This window comes from Diadema antillarum, unplaced genomic scaffold (assembly GCF_040938485.1).
Source record: "Diadema antillarum isolate AM-2024a unplaced genomic scaffold, OU_Dant_1.0 scf00000022, whole genome shotgun sequence".
NCBI classification, from domain to species: domain Eukaryota; kingdom Metazoa; phylum Echinodermata; class Echinoidea; order Diadematoida; family Diadematidae; genus Diadema; species Diadema antillarum.
In genome coordinates this window covers 5624061-5639648 of record NW_027270911.1, presented here as the reverse complement: position 1 = coordinate 5639648, position 15588 = coordinate 5624061, and the positions used below count along the sequence as shown (strand labels likewise).

Genomic DNA, 15588 nt, shown 5'->3' with positions numbered 1-15588 from the left:
ACATTGGTGGAGCTTTATGGATCAATACCTCAATTTCTAAACGATACTTGACTTTTCGATTTACTTCTAGCGAGCACTTAGACGTTCAAGGGTATATTTTTGCATCCTCTCTCTCAATTGAATTGGCACATTTGGGACGCATCGAATGTTGTCAAATGCACCACCAGACAAACTTATTTTTTGCCACATTCCTCAAACTGTAAGCAAGGATCTTGTCAGGAACATCTGAGAGCAGTTGAAGATATTTCAGGATCAGCCACATTTTCATCGTTGCGCGCTTCGTATGAAAAGCTTCGCAGCGATCGCCGCTAGAGACTCGCACCCAACACCGCCACTATGCCAGCAATGAGCGCCGAAGCTCTCCGCGCCCCAAACTACAACATCACGCACCTGCTAAACGCCGTACAGTCCGAGATGAACCGAGGGAGCGAGAAGGGGGACCCCAGCGAAAAGGGGTTGAAAGTTCGCCTTGAGGAGACCGAACTTTGGAAGAAATTCCACAAGCTTACCAATGAGATGATAGTCACAAAGAGTGGAAGGTATGATTTTACTTTACTTTATTTTACTCACTTAACTCCGATTCATTTTGTTTGTAATTGATCAATGAGCCTTCAAAGAAAGGAGTCAATTTGAGGCACCACGATGGTCAAAATATAGTCATTGCATCGGGACGGACTTCCTATATCAAATTAATTTTGAAATTTGGTTTAATATGGATGGGCAGACAGGATTATCGTGTGACAGACCTGTTGCTATTGCTGTTGCTGACGATGGAGATAGTGTAATAGTCCTTATTTTTTGCAATATCATTGGACGGGTATCATTTCTTTCTACTTTTTAACGTGTGTGTTTGTGTGTGTGTGTCTATGACTGTATGTTTGTCTGTTGGTATTGTGTTTGTGGTTATTGAATTTGTTTCATTCAATCTTGGTTTGCATTTTCCAACAACAGAATAATTGGTCTTGACTGAACAAGCGTTTGCATAGGCTTGTCACACAACGCGTAAATCTCTAAGCCTGTAGCAATAACGACAGTATTTGTCTCTTCTTCTTTTTTTTTATTCAGATGTAATCTAAGAATTGATATTTAAACGTCAACGTTTCTCTGAGTAATCGCCCAGAAAACCGAATTTCAAGCTGAAATCTTTCCATTTTTCTTCTCGAGTCTGTCAACTATTGCTTTAAGTGTAAATGCCCATGCATGTGACATATAGGGAATATGAAGCTGTCGTCTCTTCAATAAAACTGATAGAAAATGCCGGAAAGCACTGGGATCGTATCATAGCGTCACTCTGCTTAAATTGTAATGTTTGCATTTTATTAATACTCTATGCTTCATTTGTTGTGAACGTCATTTTATATATCATCAATACTTCATATACATTCCACTATTGTCAGATGACTCTTATGCGTCCCTCACTCTTGTGGAATTGAACAATGAGAGAATAAGTGTTGCATTATATAGTCGGACTGTAGGTACTTAAGTACCTTATATGGTATTGTTGAGATTAGTACACTATTATAGTTTGCTTCTCAATTTTTTTTTTCATATATTTTCGATTAATGTTATATGGAATACTGTCCGGCGTTTATTTGAGATATCGGTGCATCGAATTTAATCGCAGCGATTATTGATATGATTTTATTATGTGTATTTGACTATCGTCATTCTTCTAATTTCATTTTTGATAAGGATATACTTTCTAAAAAAATCCATGCCCACTTGGACAATGGTTATATACAACAAGTGTAAAAGAGTTTTTAAACACCTTGCAGTTTTTACTCATTTCCAAATCATATTTGTTATAAAGTAATAACTCCAGCGATTGGATTGGGCGAATTAAACTAATCTGCTCAAGATCAACACGAATGTAATCGAAAAGCGCTCCACACTCGCTACAGTAGAGCATTTATCGTTTTCGTCTTCTTTAGTCATTCTTGGGCAAGTCTGAATATCACTATATTCCCCTTTTACACATTGTTTGTCGAGCATGTATTCGACCACCGTCTTCCCTGATCAAATTTTATGTTCACCCCCCGCGCTGGGGTTATCGCTGCATGCATAGTGTCTTCCCTTAGATCAACACCAGATCCAAATCAACCTGTTTCCGTCACTTGCAACTGATTAAACAGCAAAAAGAAAACTTAAACACATCGTTGTGAAAACTGACACCCTCGGCCAACCTACGAGCTCCCAAAGGCAAGCGAATGAGCGAGGAGTACGTCTGCACACACAATATACAAATCCCTCTATACTTTCCTTCTACAGACGAGCGCGAAATGAGAACAGACAAATTAGCACGTGTGATACTTTTAACTTAGCACTGTTTGCACACGGTTGAATTCTGTTCAAAGTTTGAAAAAGAAAGACTTATTAAACTAAAGCAGGGATGGTATTCAATCAATCTGAGTGTTTTCCTTCAGCACCCGCGATGTACTTCAGTAGGGGAATATTTGGTAGTTTTCATTAAAACTATTAATTACCTGAAATTTATTTTTGCTTTATGCTTTAATTTACGCATCTTTTCATTCTTTTTGTTTTGTCATCATCGCCACTGTAATTCAACTTTGGGGTTTTTTTTAAGAATCGCGCCATTCTTTTAAAAAGTAGGAAATACGAATTGAATAAAATTAATTAAACATTTGTCAGAAGCAAAATGCATAGCAACCTTATGCCTCTGAAGTTTACGAAGGATTGTGTTTGATGAACAGTAGATTATCAGTCGACTTACCTTGTAGGCTTTAAAAGGAAAATTAACTTCAACTTTCAGCGTAGGTGAGGATTGATCTGAAGTAGATTACAAGATTCTGGTCTCCCCCCCCCCCCCCCCCCGCCCGCACAGACACCATCCATTTAAACAATCAAACAAACAAACATACAAACAAACAAAAAATTGTTACAAAATTAAAGAAGAGAAAATTTGTACTCCATTCTATGACAATGTCTTACATTGTACGTATACTTGTATATGTGGCAGCGTTATGGTTGTGGTGAATAATTGATATCATTTCATTGCATCTGACTCATTGTACAGCTACAAGATTTTGTTTTGTTTTGTTTTTGAAAGAAAATAACAAGCAATCGAACGAACTTCATCTAGCTCTCAATGACAGTATGAACACAGTAACCAAACATGTCGCTGCAACCTATGATTCAAAATTATTGACGTGTTTTATATCATGACCAATCAACCTTTGATTCCAAGAAGTCGTCGGGGCAGTACTGTACGAATAGAGATTGAAGATGATTTCAAACACTTGTTTATTCTGAGTAATTTTGTCACGATAAAGTTTAGCGGAAACTGTCCTCTTATCTTCCAAGTCTACTTCATATAATCATGTTAAATATCTTCATTTAAACTTAAACTAAATATCTGTGATCATTTTTCCCCCGACATTATCATTTCCGGTATTTTCGGACCTGACAGGGAATACTACCCTCTCCCATCCCCCGGAGAGTCCAAACATAACGATCCAACTGCAGACTTTGCAACATTGAAATAGAAAAATGATTGATGCATCGTAAATCACATTCGTATATTTTGACCAAAGGTAATCTGAAATCAACTTTTGCCTTACTGCGCTGATGTGATAACGAGCATCATGAGAAATGCAGCGCCAATCTTAATGTTTTTCAACTCGCAATACTCTTTCTGTGTAAAATACATTGCGTCTTCGAAACAGGTAGGGGATAATTATTCAATTAACGTTTCTCCTTGACGGTCATTAATTCAACATTTCATTTACCGTAACATGTTCACTGAGTATATACGTCGATACAGGATAAAGAGGCAGAAAACTTATACACGTGTATGCTTTTCGTAATTATCAGGCACAATAGCAGTTTGGACAACTTAATTTTCAAATAGTGCATGTTCTGGAAAATCTTGAGGTACGTTAGAAAAATAAAAAAATTAGGAAGCAAGAGAGGAAAAATAATATCAATGCTTCCATGCATGCTTTGTGTCCAACCGCCATGTTTCCAGGAGTTGGTGCGTTCTGAAATCTATATCGCCATCGTCTGTATACTATATATATCAGTTACACTCAGTGATATCATTAAACAGGGCCCTGTTGCACAAAAAGATGCTCTTAAATATAAGTCAGATAATCAAACGTAACTCAGTATGCCTATCAGACAATTAGAATTGAGTATTCAGAAACTTATGTTTGATTGCTAAACTTTTAGGATATCATTTTTGTGTAATGCGCTCTTTGATTGAGAATCATTTTCATGTCCCCTCCATTCTACCCTGTCCCCCTCCTCCTCCTCCTCCTCCTCTTCCGACCTGCGACCTCCCTCAGGCGAATGTTCCCCGTCCTCTCAATCAGCATCGCCGGCCTCGACCCGAATGCCATGTACTCGGTGCTGCTGGACTTCTCGGCCGCCGACGACCACCGCTGGAAGTATGTGAACGGCGACTGGGTGCCCGGGGGTAAGCCCGACGCCTCCCCTCCGACCACCGCCTACATCCACCCGGACTCGCCCAACTTTGGCGCGCACTGGATGAAGCAAGCGGTCAACTTCAGCAAAGTAAAACTCTCCAACAAACTAAACGGCAGCGGACAGGTGCGTTAAAAAAAAACCACCAGGAAATTATATCATGCATAACGATTCACTCACAATAGATTCATTTAATACGTCGTATTTTCCTCGGAGGTTCATCAGCACTTGCAATATTCAACTTTAAAAAAAAATGCACGAAAATCTGGAAAGCTGCACAACACATGCCACAAGATTATTGCATGGGTTGCTGTTGTTGTTGTGCTTGTTTTTATTTTGTGCATATTGTACATTTGCTATATTTAGTTTAATATATATGTATATATATATATATATATGCACTAAAACCTTGAAAGCTGCATAACCCTTAGAAAATATTTAAATATGAATAACATTTGTGGAAGTGCAATAATTCTACACTATATCAGCATGCCACAAAATTATTTCATAAATTGCTGTTGTTGTTGCGTTTATTTTTGTTTTCATTTGCTTTTTGTGTGTGTGTTGTTGTTGTTGTTTTTTTTTTTGGTTTCTTTTGTGTGGAACCTAAAGATCATCTAGTTGGTATACCCTCTTTATGCTTTTAAAATATGACATAAAGTTTACCGACATTTGTTTTCTCAGTAAAGAAGTCAGATATGATAGTTCAAGACTCTCCAATTATTCAGTTATAAAACTATATAAACGTGCTACTTCGCATGCTACATCCTCAACTAACTCATATCTTCGTTTCTTATTTGGTTTTTATTGATTTACTCCCCAAAATATATATGCATTTTTTTGCAGAATTGTTGTCATTATGTAAATATGCATTGTGGTACATTTATTAATCTTTCTTTTTGCGAGCCACATGGAATTTATTCAACTGATTGCAAGTATCAAAATGATTAATTTTTCCTTTATTTTTATGACGTCATAGGTGATGCTGAATTCCCTTCACAAATACGAGCCCAGAATTCACATCATCCGTGTTGGGGGAAGGGAGAAACAGAGACTGGTTGGCAGCTATTCATTTCAGGAAACCCGCTTCATTGCCGTCACAGCGTATCAAAACGAAGATGTGAGTAACACCAGTCTATTTTCACATTTCCTATTTTTACACACACACACAACATATGCACACGTGTTGCCAGTTTCATTTATGCGTTCCGTTATTTATAATGGGTGTGTGTGTTATTGTTGTTGTTTTTTTGGTCGGTTTATTGTATATGTGCTTGATAGCAAATCGTTGTTTTCCTCAAAGTCAATATTAACCGAACCGTGCTTGTTCTGTTGTTCATGTAATGTACGCAATACGCATTGACAATTTTTATCTTGTATTTGTCGCGGCCTTCGCATTAATTAGAACACATTTATGAGAAATATTGAAGTTGAAATACGTTGTTCCTTCGTGAAATTCAGTACAGCTCAAACAATAATGACCATCGATCGATGATAGGGAGATTTGTTAAAGAGGGCGAATAATTAATGTCACCAAATTAGCCTAAACTTGTTTGACATGTTTTAGAGCACAAAAGATAGAATCGACGTAGCAGTGTAACTTAACGTAATATGAAAACAGAAATAACACCTTGAAGAAATATACATATTAGTTACAATGAGAAAGAAAACTAAACTCTCAATTATACGCATTTGTACAAGGGAAGATCAACGGTAGCTAATTTTGAATAAACACTTCTTTAATCCAAACAGATTCTTGTTAAAATCCCTCTTTATATGCCGACTAACGTCAACCCCAAGTTCGATATGTTAGTAGGAGCTACTTTATGCCGTCATCGCCCAACTACGAACGAGCTTACTATCAGTGAATCAATGACATAAAGTAGATAACTCTTCAAACACACACTCTGTTTCCATGGTAACCGGACAAACAGTGGAAACACCGCAATCCACTTATTGAGCAAAGGCTTCAGATAGACTTGCTCTCTGAAATCCTAAAAATGATCTTTAATGATCATCTTCTTTGAGAACATTTTCACCACACATTAATTTCATCAAGAACAGCGCTTAGTCTTGGAATGTTGATAACATATAATTATTTTAATGTATAATGCTTATTAGGAGGGGGAAACACTTCTGTAAGAAGGACATACATTTGAAAAGAGAAATATTTTCAACAACCATCCAATTCCTATTTTCCAAATTAACATCAGATATGCTCGTCTATAATTTCCTTAACAATTTGCTCGCGAATATAATTCCCTCTGTAATGAATTGAGAGATTAAGACAAAGATTCTTCGTTAGATAATACAATATGCTCTTTAAAAACTTGAAAAACTCTGCTCGATAGTATATGCCATGAGAGGTTGTCTTTTACTTATAACAATCACACGCTATCTCTTATTGTTTATTCCACCTGACAGAAATTAATCAACATTTGATTCATTGAATATAATATTTGGCTTTTCGTGTTCAATCTGGCCATCTTTCTTCATCTCACTTACAGCGACAATTTCTAATCTAATTCTCGGACTGCATGATAACGCATTAAAATAAATTCAGTGTAACGTGTGAAGACAGAGAGCGTTGTTCGTGAATATTCAATGTATATTGTGCTGTGTGAAAGGGATTCTAATAAATTGAACATGAAATACGCGAACACGTTTACGCTGCGACTACTTTCAACAGAAGAAAAAAAAACAGAATCATGGGGGAGGAGTTATGCCAAAGCCATTCTATATGACTACCACGAGAAGAAGAGAATGTAATTAGCGACCACTGCATTGTAACAACTCACTCACTATTGTACGGGAATGTCATTGCCCTCGGTTATCGATTTTGGGTATTCCGTGTTGGCTTTTGCAAGCTAATACGCTTTTACTGCACATACATCAATGTGTAATGTCTGCGTAATAAACAACGTGTCCTAGGAAATACACCTCTCATTTGACGCTCTGTTTCTCCTTACCCAAGGCGATCCAGATGGAATGCTAGTTTGATTTCGGCGCTTCTCTGTTTTTCTTCTTTCATTTTTCTGTCCAGATTATGTTGAATAACGAAAATAGGCATTCCGTAACATCGTTTCTTTCTCCTATAAAAAAGACATAGAAGAAAAAGAAAAGACAGTCATTCTTTTGATCTTCTTTTAACCCCGCCAAAGGAAGCGTTGCACAGCGATTCCTATAACAGACAACAACAGACGTGCAATAACAATAAAACGCCCCTATACCCTTAAGGAGCATGATTATGGCAGCTTTCGTTGGTATCCTTCCTTTTTTCCATTTTCCAGTCCCATTGTACTGAGCACGCGGAATTAAAGTGCCGCTCAATCTTCTGGCAGGCTTTAAAATCGCGTAAAGGTCCAACCCTATTGGCGGACATTTAGATGTCTGGTGTGGATTTATCGGTGCACAATGCGACGAATTTGGGCGACAATCGCGTATTCAAGGAAAGCTCTTTATTGGGATGTCAATATACTGTAGTGGTTGGGTCGAGAGAGGGAGGGGGGTAATGAAGGGGGAGGGGAGGAGGGGAGGAAAAAGGAGGGGATGATGGGTTAGGATGTCAACGAAGTTGGTTGTACACGGTAGATTCGAATATGAAAGCCCCCGTACAAACGGGAAAGCAGTAGAGTGCCGTTGACAATTTTGATTGACCTGACTTTCCGAAAAACTAAACCAATGGATCCCCTCATAAAAGAATATAACAATATCACCATCGCCTGTCAAAAAAAAAAAAAGATGGTAAGAGGGAAAACGATGCAAGATGAAAAGTCTCAGATAAGAGAAGAATATGAAATCATATACGCTGAATAAAAACCTTTGGAAATCCAGCAACAACAACAACAACAAAGGTCGACAGAGCCATATGAATACAAGGGGACTCAAAACGACAACTAATACAGTTCGATTAACAATGGAGCAGTAAAAGCTTTGCATGAAGTTCACACCAAAAAGAAAAAAAAAAGAAAAAAATTGGATAATTATGATTTTCGAAGAGATGTGCAAATCATTCATCATTTCGACAGTTAAGGATATTCATGAAAATCACATTAATGAGATTGAATATGTCCTGTATCACAGGGAAAATAATCGAGAGGGACGAAGAGAGAGAGAGAGAGAGAGAGAATGTAGTGTATACACTTTGTCTGAATAGTGCGTGCGGTGCAAATTCTGTCTCTTGACATTTGACGAATTTTTCTTCTAATATCTGGATATGAAACAAAAAAGAGAGAAATTTCCAGGAGATCGTACAATATGCCCATCAAAATACGAGCACGTATACATTGTACCTACTATATCCCAACCAAAAGAAAAAGAAAAGGAAAAGAAATGTCAGTCATGCTTTGGGTTATATTTTGGCTTCTCTCGTGCTTATTGTATATTATAATTATTATCATAATATATCTTATCATATCATTATTATGCCTTCTTTCGTTCTCTTTTCAGATCACTCAGCTGAAAATCAAATACAATCCTTTCGCCAAGGCTTTCCTCGACATAAAAGACAAGTGAGTTTCGTGATCATGATTTTATCAAGATGATTCCGAAAAATCAGACTTTGTTCATTTCTGACTGATGAATGTCTATAACAAGAATAACACACCGCAGTTGATTCACTTGGTATACGTAGTTGCTAAAGATGACAATGTTTTGCCGATATTTGATGAAAACTGAATTTAAACTTAGACCTATACATTTCGTCATGTATGTCCTTTGATTGTCACCTGCTAAAAGACATGATCCGGTAACTTGTGATTTTCCAATGGCGGATCGATGTGGTAAAGAGAGGAACATAAATAATTATTTTGAGCTCCTGTCACGTACATTCAAAGAAACCTGTTTTCCTACACGAAGTCTCCACGACCATCCCATAGATTAACTCTGTCTCACTCAATGTGATATTTGTTTATGCATTTTTATTTTCATTTCGTAGGTGTGGTGTTGATGATATTGCAAAATAAGTATTCGTATCTACATAAGGCAGCTAATGCAAGCATTGTACGCCCGGATTGTACGTTATATGACAGCCTTTAGGGAAATTTGATTACCTGTATCGTAGTTGTAATCTCACACTGTATGGTGCATCAACAGCAATAATAGCTGAAACGATGGCCTAGATATCGTTCGATGTCAATTATCGATTCGATCTTTGTCCTTCCGCAGAAACGATGGGCACGATCTGTTTGACGATAGCCACGATCTACAGGGATCGCGATACCCACAGTGTGAGTATGACAAGATATCTGCCAAATCGCAGTACTATTGACTTATATCGTCTGTTGCTGGTTGATAATTGATGATTTATTACATATGGTAATCCTAAGACTAGGATGTCAAGCGTAAGTCAAGCTATTGCATGCAAATGCTAGTCTGCACTTTGTCATTAGTAATAGTTTTCGGAGTTTTGTTGGGATTTGGACCCAAATTCTTTGATTTATCTGCCACAGACACTGGTTAAAATGTTATAGAAATCTCTATACCCTGTTGTGATTCGAACTCCACAAGTGATGAGAAATTATATCAAGTACAGACTGGATGATTTGTTCTTGTATTGACCCCAGCCTTCACAACAACAACAACAACAACAACAACAACAAAAATGCTCATGATACATGCATTAGTTTTCTGTTGTAGATGATAATTCTACTGTATGGGATTTTATCCTGCTGATGAGAAATTGAAGATCTTGTTTGATTTCATAGAGGTAAAATAACTGGTTGGCAAGAAAAATGAGACGAACTATAAGGAAGCGTTATAAGAAATATAAGAAGGTGGTTCCTTTCTCTTCTTTCACCTGTGATTGAAATGTGAAATCATGCGAGCAAATTCACGAATCCGTTTTCATCTTCGACTTTTTGGTAGTTTCGTTTGCAAATATTCTGAATGTTATTGCCTTCTATGAACACGTTCGCCATATCGAATTCTTCGATATGAAGGTCCCTCTGGACCTTTTTCGAATAAATTCTGAAGATAATACTTCATAGGCTGATAATCTATGTCGTTTACACTAGAAGTCTGCAGATGTTTGTTCAATTCCTCTTCTTTACTCCCGAAATTCTTGCTCTTGATACAACTCACAGTGGGCGGTTGGTTCCTGCCTAGCTCGGGAGCGTTCGGTCCGAGTCCACACCAGTTCGCCCCTTCCCTCGGTCTTCCGTCGCACGCGGGCTGCGAGCGGTACGGCGGGCTACGGAGCCACCGCGCCTCCCCTTACCCTCCGCCACCTTACCACCAGAAGTACTCCACACCTGGTATGTTCAAAAAGATCTTGATATTATACTAGTACACACATTCTTCTTAACTAACGCACTGTTTTTTATTGAAAAATGTTTTTGTCGCCATTTTTGCGTTGTCGCTGTTGTTTGGTGTCGTTATATTCAGTATGCATTTTTTTTTTTGCCTTCCGCTTTGCTTTCAACTATAGTTTCTATAACTTTATTGCGCTGAGTGTGATTTCTTCATAGCGTGGAACAACTTTAGAATAACAAAGATATTAAAAAGTCCATCACTGGCTTGAATTAACCGTTTGTTTGGCTTCTGTGTGTCTCGGTGACTATCTCTGACTGTCTTCTTTTAACTCTCATTTCACAGCTGTTTGTGTGTGTGTGTGTGTGTGTGTGTGTGTGTGTGTGTGTGTGTTTGTTTAGGGTGTCATTCACTTGCAAAGATGTTATACACGGATTGATTGTCATTTCATCTTCCAAAGTTACCAAAAGTTACCAAAAATCTGCAATGCTTGGACGACAGAGCATACAGACATGATATTTTATATTCACTATAATATGCCATCCGTTGATGATGTATATAAAGCACTCCGCAGCTGTGGGCTACCAGACCCCAAATACGGCTGTCATCAAAATTGCGTAAAAGGGTTTGCCGCCATTCAAAATGACGAGCGCATACCCTACACTATTATTGTGTTGGTCAGTTCGTCGTCTGAGTCGCTGAATACGATTAAGAGGGGGATAAAACTCAAACGATTGTGCTTCACTCTAGTCATGAATGGAATCTCAGCGAGTGATCCCGTCCGCTTTCTATACCCCGAGTGGAAACATTAAAAGATCAACACTTACAAGCCTGGTGAATAACATGCGCACTCGCGGGTGGGACTAGGGGAATATCTCGCACGGGGGGCCTGCACTTTTTTCTTTCTTTCTTTCTTTCTTTCTTTCTTTTTACTAACAGTATAACCACTTTGGCTAAACAACAACGTCAGGGTATCGTAAACCTAACGCCGTAAAATTTGCTGGAAGCGGAAATACAAAATCTTTAGGTGGTGTCGGTGGTAAACAAGTGACGTCAAAGCGAATGCAAACGCGGGATCATAAAAAGATCAGGCAACCTCGACGAATTTTTGGTAAATGTATTTATTCAGAGAGCAATTTTTCAAGTGATAGGGTTAACTTCATGACAATTTTTTTTTAATAAGAAAAAACACATTTTAATTTGATTATTCGTCCAACTACGGCGTCATTGTCACATGCACAGCTTTGCTTTTGCTCTTAATTCTGTACCACTTACTGTTAAATTAGGACATAATTTATGAGTACCAGCCTTCTCTGTTTTACAAGCATTCTTAATGTGATCAACGCAATTGCAGTCGGAACATTTTTTTTTACAGACTTAACATTTGACTGGAAGAGAACGAAACAAAGGAGGTCGGGAATCTATCAATATTTCTGCCCGTTAATGATATTTGGAAACATTTTAAAAAAAGCTAACTACAAAGCCGACACATTTATGATGAACATAAGAACGAATGCCTACATCATTAGCGAAATAAGGAGTCAAGTCTAAATAAATTGCTTTAAAATATTGCTTTAACACTCTTTGACACACACACACACACACACACGCACACACTCATTGTGCTCCCTCCCCCCCAAAAAAAAAAAGATTCTTAGACGACTGCCATAACATGGCAAAATATACTCGAGCCGATAGAGTAAATACTTCTGATCTCTATGTATTTACATGCCATTTATTATGATTTATTTATCTGTCTGATGATTTCATTCTTTGCAGTATGATATAGTTGAAAAGAAAGCAAACCGAAAGGAAAGCCAATTATCAATCAATCGAAGTAGGAATTAACCAGAATACACTTAAGATGAACTCTCGCCTGTGAATGCTATGGGGCTGGAGGCAATGAAAGTGGTTTGCGGTGTATAGCTTCTTCTTTGATTGTTTGTGGTGTATAGCTGGCTAAAGTGTCTTTCATAGATAACAGAATGAGGTGTGCGTCATTGTTGTCGTTCCGCTAACATTGCTTTTCTTTCCAATTGTGTGAATGTATGGTGTCTGTTCGTGTCGTACCATTCTAGAGGTGTAATGATTTTTTTTTTCGGCGAAAAATAAGAATAGTGAACAGAAGCCTGTAATGTACCGCCGTTCATGTTTAAACTATAGTCTTGTCACACCTAAACATGCCAACCAAACTCTTAGCAACGATTAGGTTGTCAGTGTTTTTAAAGCGGTCTGTTAAAGCAGCTTCTCGTAACATTTTATCAGCTTGCTAATGGCAAGAGTACGCAACCAAGCGTCGACTACAATCATTTTTCGTCAAACTTTCGGTCCATATAGGGACTACATTTATAGACGTATTACTGGTGACATCATTCCGAGCCAGTGCATGTTTTGATTTGTACGCGGGGATTCGCGATACGATTGTATCATCGGACATGGGTCATATCGATTAATTTAACGTCCATGCATGATAGGAGAAGTATTTCACATCAAGCATTGCACGTACAATTAAATCGTTTTCAGCTTTGACACATTTCATTGAGATATTTGGGGGGGGGGGGGAGGGGGAGATAAGAAAATAGAGACAGGTAAGCCATCTGGAGGCCGCAATTATGCACCCGATTTCCGCCCGGCAGAATGAAGATAGATTTAAGGGATGCCGTGTTGACACTGTTCCCTGACCAAAACAAGGCAGTTCCGCACTCCGCAGCCTTTGATCTCACGATTTCCCCGCCGTAATTAATAAAATAAAAGTTCGGCGCGTCGTCTGTTTGGGTGTTCGAGGCAGCGCTCAATATACCACACCGCGTGAAAGGCGTCGAGTCCGTCGCTTCTCCCTATACGTTTTATCCTCCTATTCCTCTTGATAAGAGATAGGTGAAAATAAAAGCGAGGAGGAAAAAAATCCAATCCCGATTACGCGACGTAATCTTTTCAAGTTTATTTTACACCGGTCAATTAAAACGAAAATCATTGTCAACCAAACAATGGGTCGGTACGACATCAAAAGCGCGGGCGCGAAAAGAAAAGACAAACTATATAAGGGGGATCTCTTCCACGGAGATCCAATGGGGGTGAGTCACGACCAAATAAAAAGGATTTACGACGCAGTTTTGGAGCTGTATGTTTTCAAGTTCCAAATTTGTGGGAATGCGTGGGTCTTTCTCTACGTATATAAACGTTTTATATTGGAAAAGAAGGCAAACATTATTCAGCCTTCCTTCACGCGAATGAGACCATCTGCGAGTGTCTCACTGTATTATAGTTTGTGACTGTTCAGGCGTAGGCCGCAACTGGGCTGACCGGAAAACCACATTGATAGGCTACGAATTCCATGTAGCGTCTTCATCATAATCAGCAGAGACATGGTTCCAGCCCTTTCCGTTTAGAATATCGCTTTGGTATATATAAGATCATTATGCAAACATAAAGAATAATGTAACCCTGGCGACAGCACTCTTGAGCTGTAGATTGTTACAGACATTGATTGCTCTGCTTCAGTAATGCACATTAGATTTAAATCTAAAGAAGGCTTTGTGCACTATTCTTCTCATTAAAGATTCACACTTAAACAAGTTGTACAACTTCAAAACGTGCTACGATGAAATACCGAAGAAACATTAATCGTGTTCGTAACGATTAATTTCCTAACAGAAATCCACCAAATATTAATTCGTCAATTACTTTGTGTGTGCTGTGTTTTCAATTTGTATAACGGTAACCAACTTTAAGTGTAACAACTGCCGTTACAAAAGTATGAATTTAAGCTCTGTACTAATTGCACCATGTCATTTTTGTTTTGCAACTTATCGACATAAATCTTTTTCCCTCATTCTTTTCATGGCTGTATGAATGATTAACTCTCCATTCTTTTGTGAGTGTTCCAAATTAATGAAGCATAGTGTTCCATTAACCCATTTTTCTATCATTTTCGATGAAATTGACACTAAAATGTTTGCGATATCTTCAGGAGAAAGTGTCACACTTTTTACTGCCTTTGTTATTGTTATTGTTATTGTTCCAAAATTAATTATGGAATCTCTACTGCTTGTTCTCATAGGTACGGGATACGGCACGGATGTCTCGCCCGGTCTCTCCAGTAGTTTGTCGTTACTAGCCGCTGATGGCTGGTCAACCTTGGCCAACGCAACTTCGGGTGCAAACGGCATGTCGCCCGCCGGCAGCCAGTACGGGAGTATGTGGCCCAGCTCCGCAGCGACCAGCGGTTTCTCGCATGTGAGCTCGTCGCAATCGCACTTGTCGTCTGGTCTCTTCCGCAACGCTCACCCGGCCGCTCACCATCACAACGCCACAACGTCCTCGAGCGGCGTCGTGCCGGTTGCTACGTGCATGTCGTCTGCTGCGATAACGACCGCCTCCGTGTCCAACGCTGATAGCCATCCCGCCATGGCGCCCATTTCGGCGCCGATTAGCGCAGGCAACGCACACGACTTGACCGCCTCGCCCAGCAGCGCGGCGCAATGCCACCAAGCCGGCTACCATGACACTTTCCCCACGGACATTACAAACAGCTCTATCGGTTTGGATGTGACGGGCTATGGTGGCTGTAATACGCCCCACCATCATCAGAACTCCTCTCATCAACTCATTGGCAAAAGTGCTTCTTCGTGGAACCCTTTAACGCCACCATCTGTGTAGAAGGAAAAACAGGGAAAGAAAAAAGCAGAGAGAAACAACAATGGATAAATAATGTGAGCGTTGTCGTACTGAATGACTCTAAGATATAGAAATCTTGGTTTGGCGCTGACTACAGTTTTTACATAGTTGGATTTGTATTCATTTAGCAATGCTTGTTGAATGAATTGTTTTTATGGACACGCCTCTTCAAACATTCATGCATTTTGCTCAGATATCGTCTTATAAACGTCGCTAATT

At 38.9% G+C, this 15588-nt stretch overlaps 1 protein-coding gene across 1 annotated transcript; it reads left to right on the top strand.

Annotated features, from left to right (window-relative positions):
• Nucleotides 1-336: 336 nt before the first annotated feature.
• On the top strand, nt 337-15351 carry LOC139730715 (T-box transcription factor T homolog). The gene is made up of 7 exons (XM_071641585.1): nt 337-539; nt 4305-4569; nt 5423-5563; nt 8893-8954; nt 9610-9671; nt 10527-10697; nt 14753-15351. The coding sequence occupies exons 1-7, from the start codon at nt 337-339 to the stop codon at nt 15349-15351; spliced, it is 1503 nt and encodes a 500-aa protein (XP_071497686.1).
• The last annotated feature ends 237 nt before the right edge of the window (nt 15352-15588 follow it).

What these genes read in the sequence shown, in the direction of transcription:
- LOC139730715 (XM_071641585.1), top strand. Translation starts at nt 337, where the DNA reads ATGCCAGCAATGAGCGCCGAAGCTCTCCGCGCCCCAAACTACAACATC. An exon ending in TTCCTCGACATAAAAGACAA is followed by an intron (nt 8,955 to 9,609) that starts GTGAGTTTCGTG and finishes GTCCTTCCGCAG; the next exon opens with AAACGATGGGCACGATCTGT. An exon ending in CCAGAAGTACTCCACACCTG is followed by an intron (nt 10,698 to 14,752) that starts GTATGTTCAAAA and finishes TTGTTCTCATAG; the next exon opens with GTACGGGATACGGCACGGAT.